A 20,005-nucleotide genomic window follows, 5' to 3' on the forward strand; every position below is an offset into this window, starting at 1 on the left:
TTAATTTATCTAGTTGTTTAATGTAGTTTAATTTTAATGCAACTTGTGATGGCTCTAAAAGAATTTTTTTTTTATCGTGGTGCAGCCACATCGATATATTACCAGTGTGAGGAAGCAGCATGATATACCCATGAATGACAGGATCATTTCATACCTGCAAATGACCAATTTAGTCAACCTCACGAAATTCAACGACTGCTGGTTTAGGTTGGATGAGCCGCTAGTCAATACATTTGTAGAGCAGTGACGACCCGAGACTCACACTTTTCATATGTCATTTATAGAGTATACGATTATGCTTTAGAATGTTGTGTACTATTTAGGACTTTCCATCAATGGACATTATGTCAGCAAATGCCTAACAGATTTTCAACAGTTCATTGAGGACATTCGACTTGTATGGGATTGGTTATAAGAGTTGTTAGATATGTTGCTTATTACAGTTGAATTACTAGCATGACGCCTAAATCGAACTTAATCAATTCGATTTACATTTGCATGTATAAATTGACATAAGTGAATTCGATTTATATAAAATTAAGCTACTTATATAATACTTCTCACTTTAAAAAATTTATGTAAATTTCGTTTTCAATTCAATTGTTTATGTCATTTGTCCTTTATGTAAAGATTCTGCATCATAATTTATATGACTGTAATATTCCAACACTTTTTGTTTTTTATATTGGTAATTTATATGACTGTAACATTCTAACACTTTTTATTTTTTATATTGAAAATGTGGAATGTTAGGGTGTTATTTTTAAATGTGGAATCGTTTAATTAGAGAAGTAAAAATCGGACCATCCAATTTGTTAGAAGTACAAAATTGAATTGTCCGATTTGTAAAGGTACAGAAATCGAATCATTCTATTTACGAGAGATATAAAAATTGGACTGTCCAATTTGCGTTTAAAAAGATTAAAAAATTTTAAATACATAAATCAAACCCTCCAATTTGTGTATCTTCCACAATTTTTAAAAATACTAAAATTACAATATTAAAATATTATATTATTACTTTTACTTCTACACAAAAAAAAATCATATTCCAACTCGCGAGAAAATATTTTCATCGCATTTAATATTCAGTTGACACTATTTTTTCTTTTTCTGTTTATTTTTTTAAAGATATTTTGCATATATATAAAATAAAATTAACATTTAATATTCACTCAGACAATTATTACCGACGTGTTTTTTCTTTTCTTTTCTGCTTCCTATCACTTTAATCAGGATGGTTAATAAGAAAATTATTTATTGCGACATTTTTAGATTATTCCAAAGCTTGAAACTTTTGGTCTTTTAACGAAAATTTTTACATTTAATATCTTAACAAATATCATTAACTAAAAAAAATTTACGTTTATAAATATTAAATGGATTAGACACTTGTTAAAGTATTTGTTTATACCTTGACTCAACAGTAAGACCCAGGTTTAAAGGAGGAAAAAAGGCCCAATCCAAAGATTGGCCTTCGCTACTCACTCACCTCCTCAGAAGATGTCGGATTCGACACAAACTCCACTTTAAGGAAGTCGGGATTGATGGTTAGTTGGCAGATAACCCTTATTCAAATAAGTAACTGCCCCTAAAATCTCTCAACCCACTTCCAGGAGCCATATCCCAACTTTCCTAAGATAAAGGGACGGTTATCCCCTTAAAAGGTGGAGCTAATCCAACGGTGTTTATTGGTTCACCACTATAAATATACTGACACCCCTCAGGTATCTCTAAGTTCTAATACTCTATAAACCTGTGAAATCCTTTGCTGACTTAGGCATTGGAGTGTCTTTGCAAGTACCACCCCCATTCCTCTATAAACACAAGCCGAACAGCGGCTCCCAGATGCAAACCAAGTTGGAGACCACCTCCTCCAAACGTTTGGGCCAATCTCACAAGTCTAGCCCATTAATCTCCGGTTACCCACCGTAACATTGACGCTGTTGTCGGGAACCCAAGAGATCAACCAATGATGGCGGACGATTTCAACAAGGATGGAAACACAGCGTCTGAGTTTGAACAAGAGAATCAAGGCGCTGGTAACAACGACAGAGCAATAGTCACTCACCAAGGGCTGACTGACCAGCATAAAGAAGGCACCTCATGAGTGAAGGACCCATGGAAAAACTCGTCCTAAGGGCGCGAACTAGGTAAAGAGGGACAACCCCATGCAGCTGACTTCATGGGATTGTTCCACGGCCACCAGGGGCACCTGGAGCAGTTAGAACAAGAGCTGGAACGGCAGCGAGAGGCAGAAAGAAATTTGAGGAACGAGATTGAGCGGTGAAAGGAGCTTGAGGAAAAGCTCCTAAGGCTAGAGTCAGCCCTCAAAGGTCGAAACTCTCGCAGCGACCGAGAAGACTCTCCCTTGGGAGGAGAAGATCCGTTCAATGAGGACATAATGAGAGCAAAAGTTCCAAGAAACTTTAAAATCCCTGATATGGACCTCTACGACGGAACTACTGATCCAAAGCATCAGTTAAGCAATTTTAAAAGTCGGATGTACCTGGCCGACGCTTCTGATGCTACTCGCTGCAAGGCTTTTCCGACAACCCTTACTAAAGCAGCGATGAAGTGGTTCGATAGCCTCCCCCAAGGTCGGTCACTAGTTTCGACGAACTCTCGTGAAAGTTCCTCATGCAATTCTCAATCCAAAAGGACAAAGTAAAGCACGCACCAAGCCTCCTGGGAGTAAAACAGGAGGTCGGAGAACCTTTGAGGGACTACATGGAAAGGTTCAATAAAGCATGTTTGGAGATACAAGACCTGCCCATGGAGGCAGTGATCATGGGCCTATTAAATGGACTCCGAGAAGGTCCCTTCTCACAGTCCATCTCAAAAAGGCACCCGGCCTCCCTGAGCGATGTACAGGAAAGAGCTAAGAAGTACATCAATATGGAGAAAAATGCCAGGCTTCGAGAGCCAAGTTGGCGACCTAGGCACTCTCACTCATCAAAAGAGAAAGAGAGAGAGAGAGCCCAAGAAAAAAGAGGAAGTCAGCCTTGAAAGGCCTAGGAGATATCACTCCTATACTCCTCTACGAGTTCTCCTAGTTGATGTCTACAGAAAAATTTGTCATACTGAAAGACTACCTCCCCCTAGGCCAATCAAAAATAAAAAGGGGGGATTCGTGGCGACTATTGTGAGTACCATAAGCTATATGGTCACTCAACAAATGATTTTTACGACCTTAAAAATGTGGTAGAAAAGCTGGCCAGAGAAGGTCGGCTGGACAGATATCTCATGGAAAGGTCGGACCATCATGGCAAGAGAAAGTGAGACGACGAGGACCGAAGAGACTCACCACCACAGACCCCGGAAAGACATATACATATGATCTCGGGAGAATTTGGTGGAGGCGGCCTCACAAAGTCATCCCGGAAGAGGCATCTGAAGGAAGTCTACCAGGTCGGGGGAGGAGCTCTCGACCTTCCAACCATCTCTTTCACTAAAGAAGATGGGCAGGGTATCATTCCTGGACATGATGATCCGGTTGTGATAACCAGAATCCTTGCCAATGCCCATCTTCACAGAACCCTGGTGGATCAGGAAAGCTCAACCGACATCATGTTCAAACCGGCAGTTGATAAGCTGGGATTGGACGAAAAAGGAGTTAAGAGCTTACCCCGATACTTTATATGGGCTGGGGAATACACCAATAAAGTCATTAAGATTCATACCCCTAAACACAACTTTTGGAAAAGGGGTAAAATCCAAAACTCTGAACATCGACTTTATAGTCGTCGATGTGGGTTCAGTCTATAATGCTTTAATAGGCAGGACAACCCTAAATCAGCTCGGAGCAGTGGTGTCCACCCCCCACCTTTGCATGAAATTCCCAACACTAGAGGGAATAGCAACCATCAGGGAAGACCAGAAACTGGCAAGAAAATTCTACAATGAAAGCCTAAACCTGAAAGGAAAAGGCAAGTAGGTTCACACCATTGAGCTCGAAGGAGTCAGAGCTAAGGAAGAGTTGCGACCACAACCTGGGGAAAAGATTGAAGAGGTACAGGTCAAAAAAGAGAAAGGAAAAAATACCAACATAGGAGCCAACCTAAAGGAAGATTTGAAGCAGAAGCTTATAAGGCTCCTACAAAAGAATTTTGACCTCTTCGCCTGGAAAGCCTCTGACATGCCAGGGATAGATGCCGAACTTATGTCGCATAAACTTTCAGTGTACCCCGGATCGCGACCTGTTCAGCAAAGAAGATGAAAGCTCGGACCTGAATGGGCCCAAGTGGTGGAAGAACATGTACAAGCCCTCCTAGAAGCCAGCTTCATCAAAGAGGTCAAGTATCCGGCATGGCTGACAAATGTGGTGCTAGTCAAAAAGCAAAACGGCAAGTGGAGGATATGCGTCGATTACACCGACCTGAACAAGGCGTGTCCTAAAGACCCATATCCACTTCCAAACATTGATACCTTAGTAGACTCCAGCTTGGGATATCAATACTTGTCATTCATAGATGCATACTCGGGATATAATTAAATTTTGATGTATAAGTCGGATCAAGAAAATACATCTTTCATCATGCCAAGAGCAAATTATTGCTATGTGGTCATACCTTTTGGGTTAATAAATGCAGGAGCCATATATTAAAGGCTGATGAACAAGGTGTTTTCTCCTCACCTTGGGAGTCTATTGGGAGTCTACATAGATGACATGCTAGTAAAAACCAAGAATGAGGCCGACCTCATGACTAACCTCTTGCAAGTATTTAACACCATAAGGATGCACAGGATGAGGATGAATCCCGCAAAGTGCACCTTCGCGGTGGAGGCTGAAAAATTTCTGGGATTTATGCTAACACAAAGGAGGATTGAAGCTAAACTCGACAAGTACAAGGCAGTCCTAGAAATGAAAAGCCTGACTTGCTTAAGGGAAGTCCAGCAGCTGAATGGCTGACTTGCAGCTCTCTCCAGGTTCTTGGCAGGATCAGCGTTAAGATCAATGTTCTAAAAATCAGACCGGACCGGCCAGTTCAACCGGGTTAACCGAAAACCAGTTACCTAGCCGGTCCGGTCCGGTCCTCCAACAAAACCGCCCTGCAAAAAACTGGTTGAAAAACCGATTAAACCGGTGGTTAACCGGCGAATCAGGTGAACCGGGCCGATTTCTGCAGGTACCGGTTTTCTCTCCTTATAATGAAACGGCGCCGTTTTGCTTTTTTTTTAAAAAAAAAAAGAAAATAAGAACACGTGATGAAGGAAATGAGCCAGCCACTTTAGCATACCCTAATCAGTAATCTCTAATCTGCTAATCCAGGAAGCCTGCCCCCAAGCCTAGCCTCCACCACCGCCTTGTGCCTCTATTGCCGCCGCGCCGTCCGTCGCACCGACCCCTATTCGCTCTCAGACTCACCAGTCGCAGGCACGTTGTTTCTTCCTCGAGCGTCCGTCGTCTTCCTCTTCCCCTGAAGTTGCTGCATGCCTGCATACGAAGGAGGGACCTGAATTGAAACCGACGCCGGAGCTAGGGCCACTCACCGTCCCGGGTCACTTATCGTCGCGGATCACTCACCGTCGCGGGTAAGACGGTAAGTTCTGGGTTTCTAGCATTGTTTTCAACTTTTCATTTTTTTCTCTGGATTGTTTTCAACTTTTCATTTTTTTTGGCCTTCTGTTCTTCAGACTTCAGTTCAGTTCCTCTGTTCGTCTTTTTTTATTTTTTTATTTTGTTATGAATAAATTTGTTGTATGTTGAATAAATTTGTTGTTTGTTAAATTTGTTGTATGTTGAATTTGTCTGTTCAATTCTGCTATGTTTAATTTTTTTATTTTTTCAATTATGCTCTGTTGAATGCCTGAGGAATAATTTTGTTGTATGTTGAATTTGTATGTTCAATTCTGCTATGTTCAATTTTTTGATTTTTTCAATTATGCTCTGTTGAATGCCTGAAGAATAAATTTGTTGTATGTTGAATTTGTCTGTTCAATTCTGCTATGTTCAATTTTTTGATTTTTTCAATTATGCTCTGTTGAATGCCTGAGGAATAAATTTGTTGTATGTTGAATTTGTATGTTCAATTCTGCTATGTTCAATTTTTTTATTTTTTCAATTATGCTCTGTTGAATGCCTGAAGAATAAATTTGTTCTATGTTGAATTTGTATGTTCAATTCTGCTATGTTCAATTTTTTATTTTTTCAATTATGCTCTGTTGAATGCCTGAATGCTATATGAATTGTAGGAACTATGAACTATGAATTGATATTTGGTCTGGATTCTGGGTTGGTGGCATTCTGAATTTAGATGGCACTCTGTCTTCGAGCCATCTCTCTCTTTTCAATTTGTAGTATGTTTAATTTTATAATGCTGAACAGAATTGTTATAATTTTAGATTTTGAATTGTTGTAATTCTAAATTTTGCTATAATGGCTGAGGTTTTTATTTTGCTGTAATGGCTGAAACATGAAGTTGGGTTTTAACGGGGCAGGGGATAGTTTGTTTTGCACATCTTGAGAAAATGTTGCTGTTGAAATTGGTCCATAGCTATTTCTAATTAGTAATTTGGCATTAATTGAGTGAGTTTTGTCTAATTTAAGTAATTATTGATATTATTATTGATTGTTGGTGATTGTTGATTGAATATAGATATAGTATTTTATGCCATGATTTCTTTTAGTTATAAATTGTAATCTTTGAATTTGAATGTAGAATTTTAATGATGAGATGAGATATAGCTTAGTTAGTAGGTGGGTTATGAAATTTTAAATTTTATTATTATATGAATGATTGAAAAAATTTAGAAGAAATTACTGAATATAGAATTCACATTGTGGAACTAAATATGTTGTATTCTTAAATTTATGGTTGTAGTATATTGTATTTTTAATAATTTTATTTTATATTTAACTAAACCGGTTCGACCACGGTTGAACCATTGAACCATTAAACCAGTTACTCGACCGGTTCAATGACCGGTCCGGTTCAATGACCGGTCCGGTTCTTGCAACCTTGGTTAAGATCCCTACCACTCTTCTCTCTATTAAGAAAAGGATGCCAGTTTGAATGGACTCCTGAATGCGAAGAAGCATTCCAAGAGTTCAAAAGATTTTTAAGCCAACCTTCCAGTCTGACCTGACCTACAATTGGGAAAGAACTCGTCCTGTATTTGTCCGTAGCTGACAAAGTTGTGGCATCAGCTCTAATACGAGAAGACGAGGTCAGGCAGCATCTTGTATACTTCACCAGCAAGGTTCTACAAGGACCTGAATTAAGGTATCAAAAACTTGAGAAGTTTGTATATGCCTTAATAGTAGCTCTCGAAGGCTACGACCTTATTTTCAAGCCCACACAATAAGAGTTCGAACAAATCAGCCCATGAAGCAAATCCTTCAGGAAACAAATATTGCGGGCAGGATGGTTCAATGGGCCATAGAGCTCTTCGAGTTCGACCTAAAGTACGAAACTCGGAATGCGATTAAAGTCCAATTCCTCTCTGACTTCGTGGCAGAATATGCAGGAGATCAGGAGGAAGCCCCACTACGTGGGAGCTATACGTAGATGAATCCTCCAACAAAGTCAGAAGCAGTGCGGGCATAATATTAGTCAACTAAGAGGAAACTCAAGTAGAAGTCTCCCTCAAATCTGAATTCCCAGCCTCCAATAACCAGGCAGAATATGAAGCCTTGATTACAAGGCTAAAACTGGCCGAAGAAGTTGGGGCGACCAAAGTAGTCGTGTTCAGTGACTCTCAAGTGGTGACCTCCCAGGCAAAAGGTACTTAGACAAAACCTTGGAGTGTCTCAGGCGTTTCGCAAAGATTGAGGTCAAGCACATAACTCGATATCTCACAGTAGAGCAGACGCCTCTCCAAACTAGCAAGTACCAAGCCAGGAGGGAATAATAGAAGCCTGATCCAAGAAACTCTCCAAGAACCCTCTGTCACAAAAACAGAGGGCAGACAAGACGTCCTTGAAGTATCCGGATTGGACCTCGGATGGATGAACCCACTAATCGAATACATGAAATTCGACATCCTACCCAAAGAGGAAAAAGAGGCCAAGAAAATTCGAAGGGAAGCACAAAACTACACTTTGGTAAAAAATATCCTCTATAAAGAAGGGATATCTACACCATTGTTAAAGTGCGGCCCGACTTCAAGGACAATAGAATCTTAGAAGAGGTCCATAATGGTATCTGTGGAAACCATCTCGGAGTAAGGTCCTTGGCTAGAAAAGTCATACGAGCCGGGTTCTACTGGCCGACCTTGTAGAAATATGCCACTGAGTTCGTAAAGAAGTGACAGCCATGCCAAATGCATGCAAACTTCCACGTCACTCCCCCCAAGGAGCTCATTAGCATAACTTCTCCATGGCCTTTTGCCAAATGGGGATTGGACCTATTATGACCCTTTTCCCAAGCGTCTGTACAATTAAAATATCTAATAATGGGGGTAGACTACTTCACGAAATGGATAGAAGCAGAACCATTAGCCACCATTACAGCCCATAGAAGTCAAAAAATCCTTTACAAGAACATTATCATAAGATATAGGGTCCCCCACTCCATCACCATTGATAATAACACTTAGTTCACTGATTCTATCTTTTGAAACCTGGTAGCCAGCATGCAGATCAAGCATCAGTTCATATCGGTAGAGCACCCACAAGCAAATGGGCAAGCTGAGGTAGCTAACAAAGTTATACTGGCTGGGTTAAAGAATAGGTTACAAGATGTAAAGGGAGCTTGGGCTGAAAAACTCCCTCAAGTACTATGGGCTTATCGGACTACACATCAGTCAGCCACAGGAGAAACACCCTTCCGACTTGCTTATGGCATAGAAGCCATGATACCAGTTGAAATCAACGAGCAAAGCCCAATGGTGAGCTTATACGATGAGGTTGGCAACGTACAGGGGCATAAAGAAGAACTCGAGCTACTCTCCAAAGTCTGAGAGTAAGCCCAGATAAGAGAAGCAGCGCTGAAGCAAAAGATGGCAAACAGATATAACAAGAAAGTCATTCGAATAAGCTTCATCACAGACGACTTGATCTTGATCAGAAACGACATTGGCATTAACAAGTCTGGAGATAGAAAGCTTGCTGCTAATTGGAAAGGGCCATATAAAATTGCTGAAGTCTTAGGAAAGGGCTATTACAAGGTGACTGACTTGAGCGGCACCAAATTACCTAGGTCGTGGCATGCTGGTAACATGGAAAGGTACTATAGCTAAAAGCGAACTTCACTCCTTGATGTACTATTTTTCCCGACTTCATGATTTTTTTTCCCAAAGAAAGGGTTTTCCTGAAGGAGGTTTTAACGAGGCATCAAAATGGAGGCTAAGGGGCAATAATTTTTAACCCCTTAGTAGCAAAAGTACCTTCATCAAATAAATAAAGATATTTTTCTACATCTCTTTGTAAATCCCATCAGTTATTGTTATTTTCCTACGAAACAAGCCGACTTAAGCTCGACAAAACGTAAAAATTCCATGATCGACCTAAGGGGTTGTCAGGATTAAACGACGAGGTACAAGTCGGTGTAAAGAGGTTATAAAAGCAGATAATGATAACTCGGAAATATAACGACCAACAAGTCGGAAACACCGATAAGAATTGAAATGCATCGCGAAAGTAACCTAAGTTATGAACGATTCGAATAAGAAAATTTGAATTCGTGAGGATTACCAAAAAGAGATTAAAAGAAAACCATAAAAAACAAAGGCAGAAGCTGTCTCGAGTCTTTGAAAAATCCAAAACAACTTAGACAAGACACAGCCTGCCCAAATAAAAGATTTTCCCAAAACAAAAAAATCAAAGGGTTTTTTTTTATAAAAAACCTAACAAAAGAAAAATCGCAGAAATCATGCACACGCCAGATATATCTTAAAAACCCTTATCCAAAAAAGGGGGGCAAACATTAAAAAGCATTTTTTGTTTACGGCCATAAAAGGCCAGAAAAAGTCAGGAGTAACCACCACAAATAAAATAAAATTGTTCAAAAAGGGGGCCCACAGGCCGGGCCCTAAAAATAGCCAAAGATCAATGAGAAGGAATGTCAGCATCACCAGAGGGAAGGTGAGTCGGATCAGCAGCAGGGGAGGAAGGAGCCGTTTGTTCAGCAACAGGCACCTCTGAAGAACTCGGCAGGTCTCCATCTTGTTGCTCCTCACGAAGAGGAGATTCCATTATCCTCTGCTCACGAGTTTTCAGATCAGAGTTAGTCTCAGGTCGGGGAATCACAACTATCTTATTAGGATCGAGAGGGGTAAGGTTCAGGTCAGGAGCAATAACTCCGACCTGTTCCTTGAAGATCCTCCAAGCCTCCTCCGAGCTCTCCGCCACAGAGTCCTCCAAATCCTGATAAGCCTCCTGACCTTTTGCCAGCTCCCTCTTCAGGTCAAGGTTCTTCCTAAAGAGCCTGACATAATTTTGCTCCGCCTTTTTCTTAAGACCCTCCGCCATGGCACACTGGCCCATCAACCTCTTTTTCCTCTCCTGAAGCTGGGTCATCTCTTTTCTCAGCTCGGTGACCTCCTCCTTAAGCCTCTTCTCTTTCTCCTGATAAAGGAAGATCCTCCCCTCCAACTCCTCAACCTTTTGGGTAGAAACCAAAGAGCTAAGGGGAGTCTTTTCCAAAATATCAAGGAGCCTCGTACACACCCAAACTGCCCGAACACTCCCCTGAACCACGATATTAAGATGGTTTCAAATGGAAGCATCATTCATACTAATTTGAGTATGGAAAAAGATGTGGTTCTGAACAAATTGGGGACCATCAAAAGTAGAAACCCCAGAAGAAGAGCCAGAAGTCTTGCGCTTTTTCTTCTCGGGTTCAGAGAAAGATCGGATCGGGAGGATGGGAGGAGGAAGGGAAGAAGCAGAAGAGGAGGATACCATAATAGGATGAGAAGAGGTCCCCAAATCACGAGGAGGAGGAGGAAGAGGAGGAAGAATGCCAACAGCCCTCGCAGCATCAACCCGAGCCCGAAACCTCCTTTTGGCATCCTGGACCTTCTGATAGGAGGCGTTGGAACCTTTCTTCACCATCTCTGAAAACGAAGGAAACAAAGAGTTAGTCTACAAATCGGAAGACTATAAGTCGGAAGCAAAAAATCGAAAGATTACAAGTCGGAAGTTATCAGAATCAACAACAAAGCTGCTTAATTGGGTCCGCACAAAACTTGGAGACCCCCAGAAGAAACTTTTTGGTATCCAAATAAGGGGCCCTCCCCCCAGCTTCCCGGAAGAATCCTACTATGGCCTCCTCAACTTCATCCAAATCATCAAGGCTGTACTTCTCTACAGGAGAAGCCTTCAGCCAGTACAGAGGAAAGAGGGGGTTGGAATCTTCATCAAGAAAGAAGGGATGATGACCTTCTACTGCTAGGACTTTAAAAAAGAAATTCTTGAAATCATGAAAAGACTCGTCAAACATAGAAAAAAACTTTCCAACCTTGAATAGCTTCGAAAGACACCCACTGTTGTTTATTATTTTGACCACTAAAGGGCTTAGTCAGATGAAAAAGATAGAAAAAGGTCTTTAAGAAAAATAAAAAGTCTAGCTCTCGGCTTATGAGTTGGTAAATCCTCATAAACCCCCAAGAGTTGGGATGGAGCTGTGTATGGGCAACTCGTCAGTGGTTCAAAACCTCTATTTCAAAATCAGAAAAGGGGAAAGAAACCCCCAAACGGGTAAAAAGACAGTCATACATAAAGAGAAAATGGGGATCTGATTCAAAAGCCCGCCCAAAATAAACCCGGTCTTCTGGATCCGGGGCTACTAGCTCATACTTAGGCTCATCAACTTCATCACTACAAATCCTATGGTGGGTACGAAGGTTAGTGATATAATCAACATCAACTAAAGGGCTCTCCTCCAGAACGGTATCATCCACCCATTGCGAAAGAGACTCGAGAGAAGACATCTTTTCCAGTAAAAAAGAAGTAGGTAAAAAAGACAACGAGACCTACAAAGAAAAATGAAAAGAAGATAAAAAATAGGGTCTCTAAAAGATCAAAGCAAGCCCCTCAATAAAACAAAGTCACTAGACCTACAGACAGATTCACTAAAACACAAACAACCTACAAATCTCCTCTAAAAATGCAAAGTAAAGCATTTAATAATAAAGAGGAGAAAGAAAAAGGCTAACCTTTGTACACAGAAATATGGATGAGTAGGCACAGTAGCAAAGCACTCGAAGAAGGAAGACGAAAAAGCTTTTTCTTTGAAAGGAGTAAGGATTGCAGGTAAGTAATTTTCAGAAGACAAAAAAAGATAGAGAAAAGAGAGGGAAAAGTATTTATAAACACGTTAGGAACATAATGGTAAATCGATGCGCCCATTAAAGAAACGCGCCGTTACCAATGTAATTGCTCCCACGTGTAAATATGAAACCCATAACAGACGCGACGTTTGATTAGATACGACTGATCGAGAAATTTGAATCACGTCGATTTCAAAAATTACATTAGTTTCTACATCACGTCGGCTACAAGTCCGAGTTCAAATACTCGAGCCCAACTCATAAGCGAAAGAGATTGGACTCGAGTAGGGGCACTTTCATACCCTGTCCCAATAGTAAGGCCCAGGTCCAAAGGAGCAAAAAAAGCTCAATCCAAAGATTGGCCTTCGCTACTCACCGACCTCCTCAGAAGAGGTCGGATTCGACACAAACTCCACTTTAAGGAAGTCGGGATTGATGGTTAGCTGGCAGATAACCCTTATTCAAATAAGTAATAGCCCATAAAATCTCTCAACCCACTTTCAGGAGCCATATCCCAACTTCCCTAAGATAAATGGACGGTTATTCCCCTTAAAAATTGGAGCTACTCCAACGGTCATTAGTGGTTCACCATTATAAATACACTGACACCCCTCATGTATCTCTAAGTTTCAATACTCTATAAACCTGTGAAATCCTTTGCTGACTTAGGCAGCTGAGTGTCTTTGTATGTACCACCTCCCATTCCTCTATACACACAAGTCGGACAACAGCTCCCAGACGCAAACTAAGTCGGAGATCACCTCCTCCAAACGTTTGGGCCAACCTCACAAGTCCAATCCATTAATCTCCGGTTACTCACTGTAACAGTATTATTAGATGTAAAAGTTTTGTATCGAGAGAATTAAATTTTTAAAATTTTAAAGTATTTATTGTATAAAAAATATATTAAAAAAAACTAAATTTTTAACATAAATACCCTTAACAACGCATCCTGAATTTCTACATAGATATGGTTATATAAAGTAATAAATACCCCCAAATTAAAGTTAAAAACGGAAGCCAAAATGCAATTATGGTTTTTGGACTCATTCAACCAAGAAAAAACTAAAAAATAAAATGCACAAGACAATTCTTATGTAATTTTCTCACGAGTTGGTCAGTTAGATATTAATGTTCGTCAACAATCAACGAGTAATAATGAGAATTTTCCATTTTATGTTAAGGAAGGTAAACTTAGATTAATTAATTAATTAACACTCATCATGTTTTTTTCTATGGATTAGATATTGTTTCAAATTTATATTTAAGATAGATTATATATAGTAACTTTAATGTTTATTAATTTAATTAAATAATTAATAAACCTATTTTCCAAAATTATTATTCTAGAATTTTTAATGCGCATACATTAATGTATCCTTGCTTAACGTAGAATGATTGATACATTTGGTAAGGAATAATTTTGAGTTATAATTATTTTTTAAAAATAATATTGTATCCTATAGGATACAAATTTGTTTTCAGATAAAAGATAATTTTAATAAGTGACTAAAATTAGTTATTAATTTAAAATATATATTAAAATTTAACTATATATTAAAAATAAATTAAATTATACATATATTTATACACAAATATATTAGTAGCTGATTTTAATATATAAATAATATTTTTATAAATATATACATTAACATTAGAAGGTCAGCTAATATTAAATTTTAAAATAAAAGCGATAAGCCAATTGCTGCTGTTTTTTTCTTTTAGAAATTTGTGGGTATATTATACATTATTATATTGTAAAATGGCTACTTTACAAAATATTAACAACTTATTTAATTTAACCAACCAACTATAATTTAAATAACGTAATCTTTTTATATTTACTTAAAAGTTGTTTGAGTCTAATTTTTAATTTTAAAAAATATTTAACTTATTATTATTATTATTATTATTATTTTGGTTGAAATTGTGTGAAAGTGGAAGGAGAAGGGAACAAAGCGTGGATGAGGGAAATGGACGCCACAGCGGATTCAATTGAATAGATTTAGCTACATTTTATTACTCCCTTTCAAATCCGTGTTTCTTTAAGCTTAACCTTCTCTCTCTTTCTTTCTTTCTTTCTTTCTTTCTCTCTCTTCCAACAATAACAATAATATTATACGGTAACTAGTAACAAAGCAAACCAAGTGCTTCTTCTTCTTCGTCGTCGTCGTCGTCTTCTCATTGTTTTCCTTTTAAACACTCTCACAGTCACGCAGAAGAGAGAGAGAGAGAGAGAATGGTGAAATCTAGCTCGTGCTTGAAGCTCATCACTTGCGGTGGTGGTCCTGATTCTGGAGACACAGATTACCAACCAGTTTCTGAGGTCAGTCACTTCCACTCACCTTCAATTTTCAACATTGCTCACTTCACCATTCGAATCTGCTTCGTTATTTGCTTTGCCTCTCTTCCGTTTCTTGCATTCATGAGTTTTTACTTTTTTACTAGTAATGGTGCTAGATTTGTTTCCATGTATTTTTCTGTTTTAGATGCTGTCCAGCTGGCACTGTTTCGATTAGGAAACTAATGCATTAATCATTAATTCAAAATTTTCATATTCTGGATGTGATTTATGTTCCTTTTGTTTTAGATTTAGAATCTATGATTCAGTTTCTATGAAAAAAGCATAAGAAATTAAGAATTATATATTTATATATTTTTCCGTCCCTTTTTGGATTCGATGCTGCAATCATTGTTATTGTTACCTTTTTGTCCTTGATTTTGAGGACTAGCAATGGATATTAATAATATATGGAGGTATGGCACTCTCAACTGTTCATCTGTTTTTGTGTTGGATTTTACAATTGGTTTACTTTTATTTCTAAATCCCGAATATTGCATTTGTTCTGTTTAAGAAATCCCCATGCACGTTTCATGAGATTCAATTACTACTGTTTTACCAATGCTGGAAAATGACAACAGTTCTGATTAATGTGAATTATTGTTTGAGTTTTGACCTAACATTTAAAAGTAATTTAGTAGGGATGAATTAATTTAGATGATTGCGGTATTAAAAAAATCTTAACTTATGTCTTTTCAGCAAAATCTTGGGTTATTTAGGGTTTCTTGTGAATACTTACTTGATTTAATTTTTTATTTATTATTTTTCTGTGTTTTGGATCTATGCTATTAGATTCAATTGTATTTTTACTGGATAGTGCATTAGTCAAGTAAACGGATGCTTTTTGAAGCATTGTTCATATTATTGTTGAAACAATTCATTGCTGCTCTTAGATCATATTAAAAGATTTTAATTGTTCCAGGTCAAGGATACTAGTGATAAACGTGGTTGGAGTTTCCGGAAGCGATCTGCAAGGCACCGCGTGCTTAGCAACACTGTAATAACAGAAACCCCATCTTCGGCAAACAAGGAGAGTTCAGAATGTAGAAGTATTAGTTTTCAACCAGTGCCGGCTGAACATAATGTTGTTGAGAAAATTCATACAACAAATGTCTCTGATGAGAAGCCTCAGTTACTGTCCTTGGGAAGTTCACAAATACCAGAAACAATTGTTACAGAAACCAAGAATATGGTGGATGTTGACCCAAATCCACCCGAATCAGCTGTTATCATCATCCAGGCTGCCATTAGAGGGTTCTTGGTACGTCATCCTTTCGAGGTTCACTATTTCCTGGATCTTTTGAGAAAAGAATTCTGTAAGCTTCCCTTTATAAATATTCTATTTTGTTTCTTTTAGGCTCGGAGAGCATTGCTAAAGAGCAAGAATGTAGTCAAGTTGCAAGCTGCTTTTCGAGGCCACTTGGTCAGGAGGCATGCTGTAGGAACGCTTCGATGTGTTCAAGCCATTGTTAAAATGCAATATATATATATTTAAATTATTGATTAGCACATGCATTGCTCACTGATAGTATATTTGGATAAATAGTTAGTTGTTTTAGCAGCTACTTTTGGATCTCCAATACTCTAAGAAACCCATGATTACCCTGAGTGCTTAATTTGAGCACATGTTGCTCAGCATGCAAAATTCTATCCACAACTCTCAGTGTGCCTTCCACCAGTGAACAATCTACTATGAATTTGGAATAATGAATAATCCCCCCCCCCGCGGGGGGCCTATATTAATGATCCTAATATCATCAGGTTTGAGAATGAGATGATAAGATGAACTGATATTTGGCAATAGCTAGTAACTGCAGATGTTTCTGTGCGAAGTTTAAAATGTGTTAATCAGTCATCCTCAATCATAAAGTAAATATATGCATTTCTCATCCTAAACTAAAAAAAAAAAGAAAATATTTGAGCTGGAAACTTGCAGGCTCAAAATTTAGTGTGAATTTCTTGAACTCTGTATTTTCTACCATTTTGTTTTTAATTGACTCTTACCTGATATTATGACCGTGTTATCATTGCATCCATATAATATTTGTATCAATGTTGAAAAACTTATGCTGCTAGTGTTACACTTAATCCTTTGGTTTTATTTTGCCATGATTTAGGGTAATGTAAATCACGTGACACACACTTCCATGGAGAAGCTAGCGAGCAACAAATTTGCTTGTCAGGTAAAGTAAATGGGTTGTTTTTGTTACCTATTTAAACATCATGTATATAGCTCATGTCATATTTTTTCTAAATTTCTGTCTATATTCTGTACATTGAAGCTGTTGGAATCAACACCAAGAAATAAACCTATTGGTGTCAAATGTGACCCTTCAAAAAATGATTCTGCTTGGAGATGGTTGGAGAGATGGATGTCTGTTTCATCGGCAGACTCTGCAGATAACGTAAAACCAGTTGGCATGCCTGAACAATCAGACAAAACCAAAAAGGACACTTCTGTTTCTCAAGTGGAAATGGACATTCAAACCGAAGTCGTTCCTCAGTCATCTGGCTCTAGGGAATTGCCTCCAGCATCTGAGGATGAAGATAAGACAACCACTTATGATGCTAATAACTATAACTATGATGCAAACCATTCTACATCTTTCATACCACTTGACTTGGAAGAGGTTCCTGAAAAGACTTTTATCAGCGATGATAAAGGAACAGCAACTGAAATTAATTCTTTCCAAAATGGAAAAATGGAAGCGAATGCAAGTGTCCCGGAGGGACCTGGTCCTATTGATCAGAAGCCTGAAATTGATGGTGAAGCAGACAGACAATCTACAAATCAATTTGACTCAGACCAACTCGAGCCTGAGGGAAAGAAACTTGTGCATGGAACAAGGAAGTCTAATAATCCCGCTTTTATTGCCATGCAGTCAAAATTTGAAGAGCTGACATCAATGGCCAATTCAAGTAAATCAAGCAGTCTGTCCAATCAAGATGCACCACTTGAATCACAAGCAGAGGCATCTTCTATTGTTGCAGTTACTGCACATAGATCGAAGGAGTTCTTCTCATCTGAGAATTCTGCAAATTATCCTTTCATAACTGTTGGGTCGTCTGAATGTGGTACTGAACTCTCAGTAACTTCTACTCTTGATTCACCTGACAGATCTGAGGTCGGGGCTAAGGAAAGTGAGCATGATGCCAAAGATTTGGTAGAAAGGATTGATAATCCTGAAAGTAAGATGGATCATGGTCTTGATCCCAATATAGTGCAGGCTACTCCAACTAATAACGTACCAAACTCATATTCAGATCAATTAGAGATCATTGATGACATAAGCAACAATGTGGTTAATCCAGGGCTGGTTGGGAATTCTCAAGAGGTTGCTGTTAAGCCTGAGCAAAATGCATCTGACCTATTGAGAGAACCGGAAGAGGCCATTCAACAAGATTCCAAGTTGTCTCCGGAAGCTTCGCCAATAAGTCAGCAATATCAACTAGGAACACCTTCTAGTCAGGTATCGATGACCATTCCTGATTCTCAAGGAACACCATCAAGTCAGGTATCTATCAAACCTAAAGAGAAGAAAACCAACAAGACCGGATCCAGCAATAAGCGTAAAATCCTGTCTTCCGATAACAAATCTCCTGCAAGTGCAAATCATGATTCAGGCACAAGAGGTAGTAGGGAACAACAACCAAAAGATCAACCGAGCGGAAAGAGACGCAGTTCCTTCGGCTCAGCAAAATCTGATCACATTGATCAAGAAGCAAGAGATAACAGTAGTAACAATAGTTCTATTCCCCATTTCATGCAAGCTACTGAATCTGCTAGGGCCAAGATGAATGCAAATAACTCTCCAAGATCGAGTCCGGATGTAAATGACCAAGAAATCCATCTTAAGAAGAGACATTCCCTACCCGGTGCAACTGGCAGGCAGGACTCTCCACGCATCCAGCGATCACCACAGTCAAGCACGAAGGGAAATGGTGTGCATCTTCAACATGGTACTTTCTTAAGCACTCTAATATCACATACTCTTTTGGGATCCTATGACTAAGACAATAACGTGGTTTTTTTCAGACTTGTTATATATGATATTTCGTTGTTAATATCAGAGTAGTCAGTTGTTTTGCTTTAGAAAACATGACATCATATTTTACTAGCTGAATCAAATTGGTTCTTCAGTAATAACTAAATGCTGATAGTTTTAAGTGGTAAGGCGTGTAGGGTTAGAATAGAGGTTTTAAGCATGATTCTCATGTTAACATAAGGAAACAGATGTTGGAAGCCTACTCTGTTAGTTATTTTTATGTTTAGACTTATACGTTCACTTAATAGTTTCCTACTCCTCTGAAATAGTTAAATCTATATTTTTCCTTCATTGCTTTGTATGTAAACAGTGCTTCACCAATTAAATATCATATAATTGTGTTTGTTATGGACTTTAGGTCTCGAGGACTTCCCCTGATGCATGTAGTGGATAATAAGTTTAGGTTTATAACTTCAAGTCAAAAGCCACATTTTAAACTTTTTATCTTATTTTACTACATAGCTTAGGTCTTTATTGGACGTTCAAATTAAGTTATTACACATAAGTTGCTTTCACACAGAGTTCAATTAAGTAATTTAACTTGCTCTTAACTAAAATTAGAAGAGAGAAAAATGATAGTCCTGCTTTTTGAGTTGCATGTATCACTTAGCATTTGATTTTTCTTCTTTATCAGAGAGAAAATGGCAGAGATGAAGTGATGCTTTGACGACTGAAGGATAGTATGCTCACATGCATCCAAAATCATTGGTGACCATTACAAATGCTGTAGCACCTTGGCAGAATGCAATGTTGTACTTCTGGTTACATGCCTTAATTTTCTTTGAAGGATAACCACTAGAGTTAATTTTTTATGCTTTTTATTGTTATCCTAAAAGGAAAAAAATTCTTGGGTTTTTTTTTCTCTTTACTTTATTCTTTGCCTCCCCTTCCTGTCTGTCTCCGGTAATTTAAACGTGGAGTTTGGCCATGAAAGTAGGGTTTGTTTGGGAACATACATATATAGAAATGAGTGAGGCTTACATGTGTACATTATTTGTTTTTGTTTTTTTTTTTATCATATACAATTTTTATTGTGATAAACTTGTAAGTTCCAGAATCCAAACTACTTGTGATTGTGATGTTAATTTTTATATTTTTGCCCCTATGTTTCTTGCATTATAAGTACGACCATGCACTTGAAAGCAAACGCATCATTCTCTTAATACACTATCAAGTACCAGTGCTGCTATGCAACTCTTTAAGGTGTTAACAACTTTGATAAGAGAAAAGAAAGAAATGAAAAAGTTCAACAAATTTCATTGACAATTTACATTTTAAAAGAAATGTATTTATGAGTTTTTATTATTCTCATTTCATAATTTCTTAACATCAGAAAGTTGTTCAAATGCCAAAATACTAATTAATTAATTAGCTAATTATTAACCAGATTTCGAATGATAAA

The 20,005-nt window shown here is 38.3% G+C and overlaps 1 protein-coding gene across 1 annotated transcript; it reads left to right on the forward strand.

The window, feature by feature from the left end:
• Positions 1-14,289: 14,289 nt before the first annotated feature.
• Positions 14,290-19,700, forward strand: LOC107493270 (protein IQ-DOMAIN 32). The gene is made up of 7 exons (XM_052262975.1): positions 14,290-14,542; positions 15,480-15,818; positions 15,915-16,033; positions 16,507-16,525; positions 16,675-16,740; positions 16,840-18,517; positions 19,238-19,700. The coding sequence occupies exons 1-7, from the start codon at positions 14,456-14,458 to the stop codon at positions 19,255-19,257; spliced, it is 2,328 nt and encodes a 775-aa protein (XP_052118935.1). The 5' UTR covers positions 14,290-14,455; the 3' UTR covers positions 19,258-19,700.
• Positions 19,701-20,005: the final 305 nt, after the last annotated feature.

This window comes from Arachis duranensis, chromosome 6 (genome assembly GCF_000817695.3).
Source record: "Arachis duranensis cultivar V14167 chromosome 6, aradu.V14167.gnm2.J7QH, whole genome shotgun sequence".
Taxonomy (NCBI): domain Eukaryota; kingdom Viridiplantae; phylum Streptophyta; class Magnoliopsida; order Fabales; family Fabaceae; genus Arachis; species Arachis duranensis.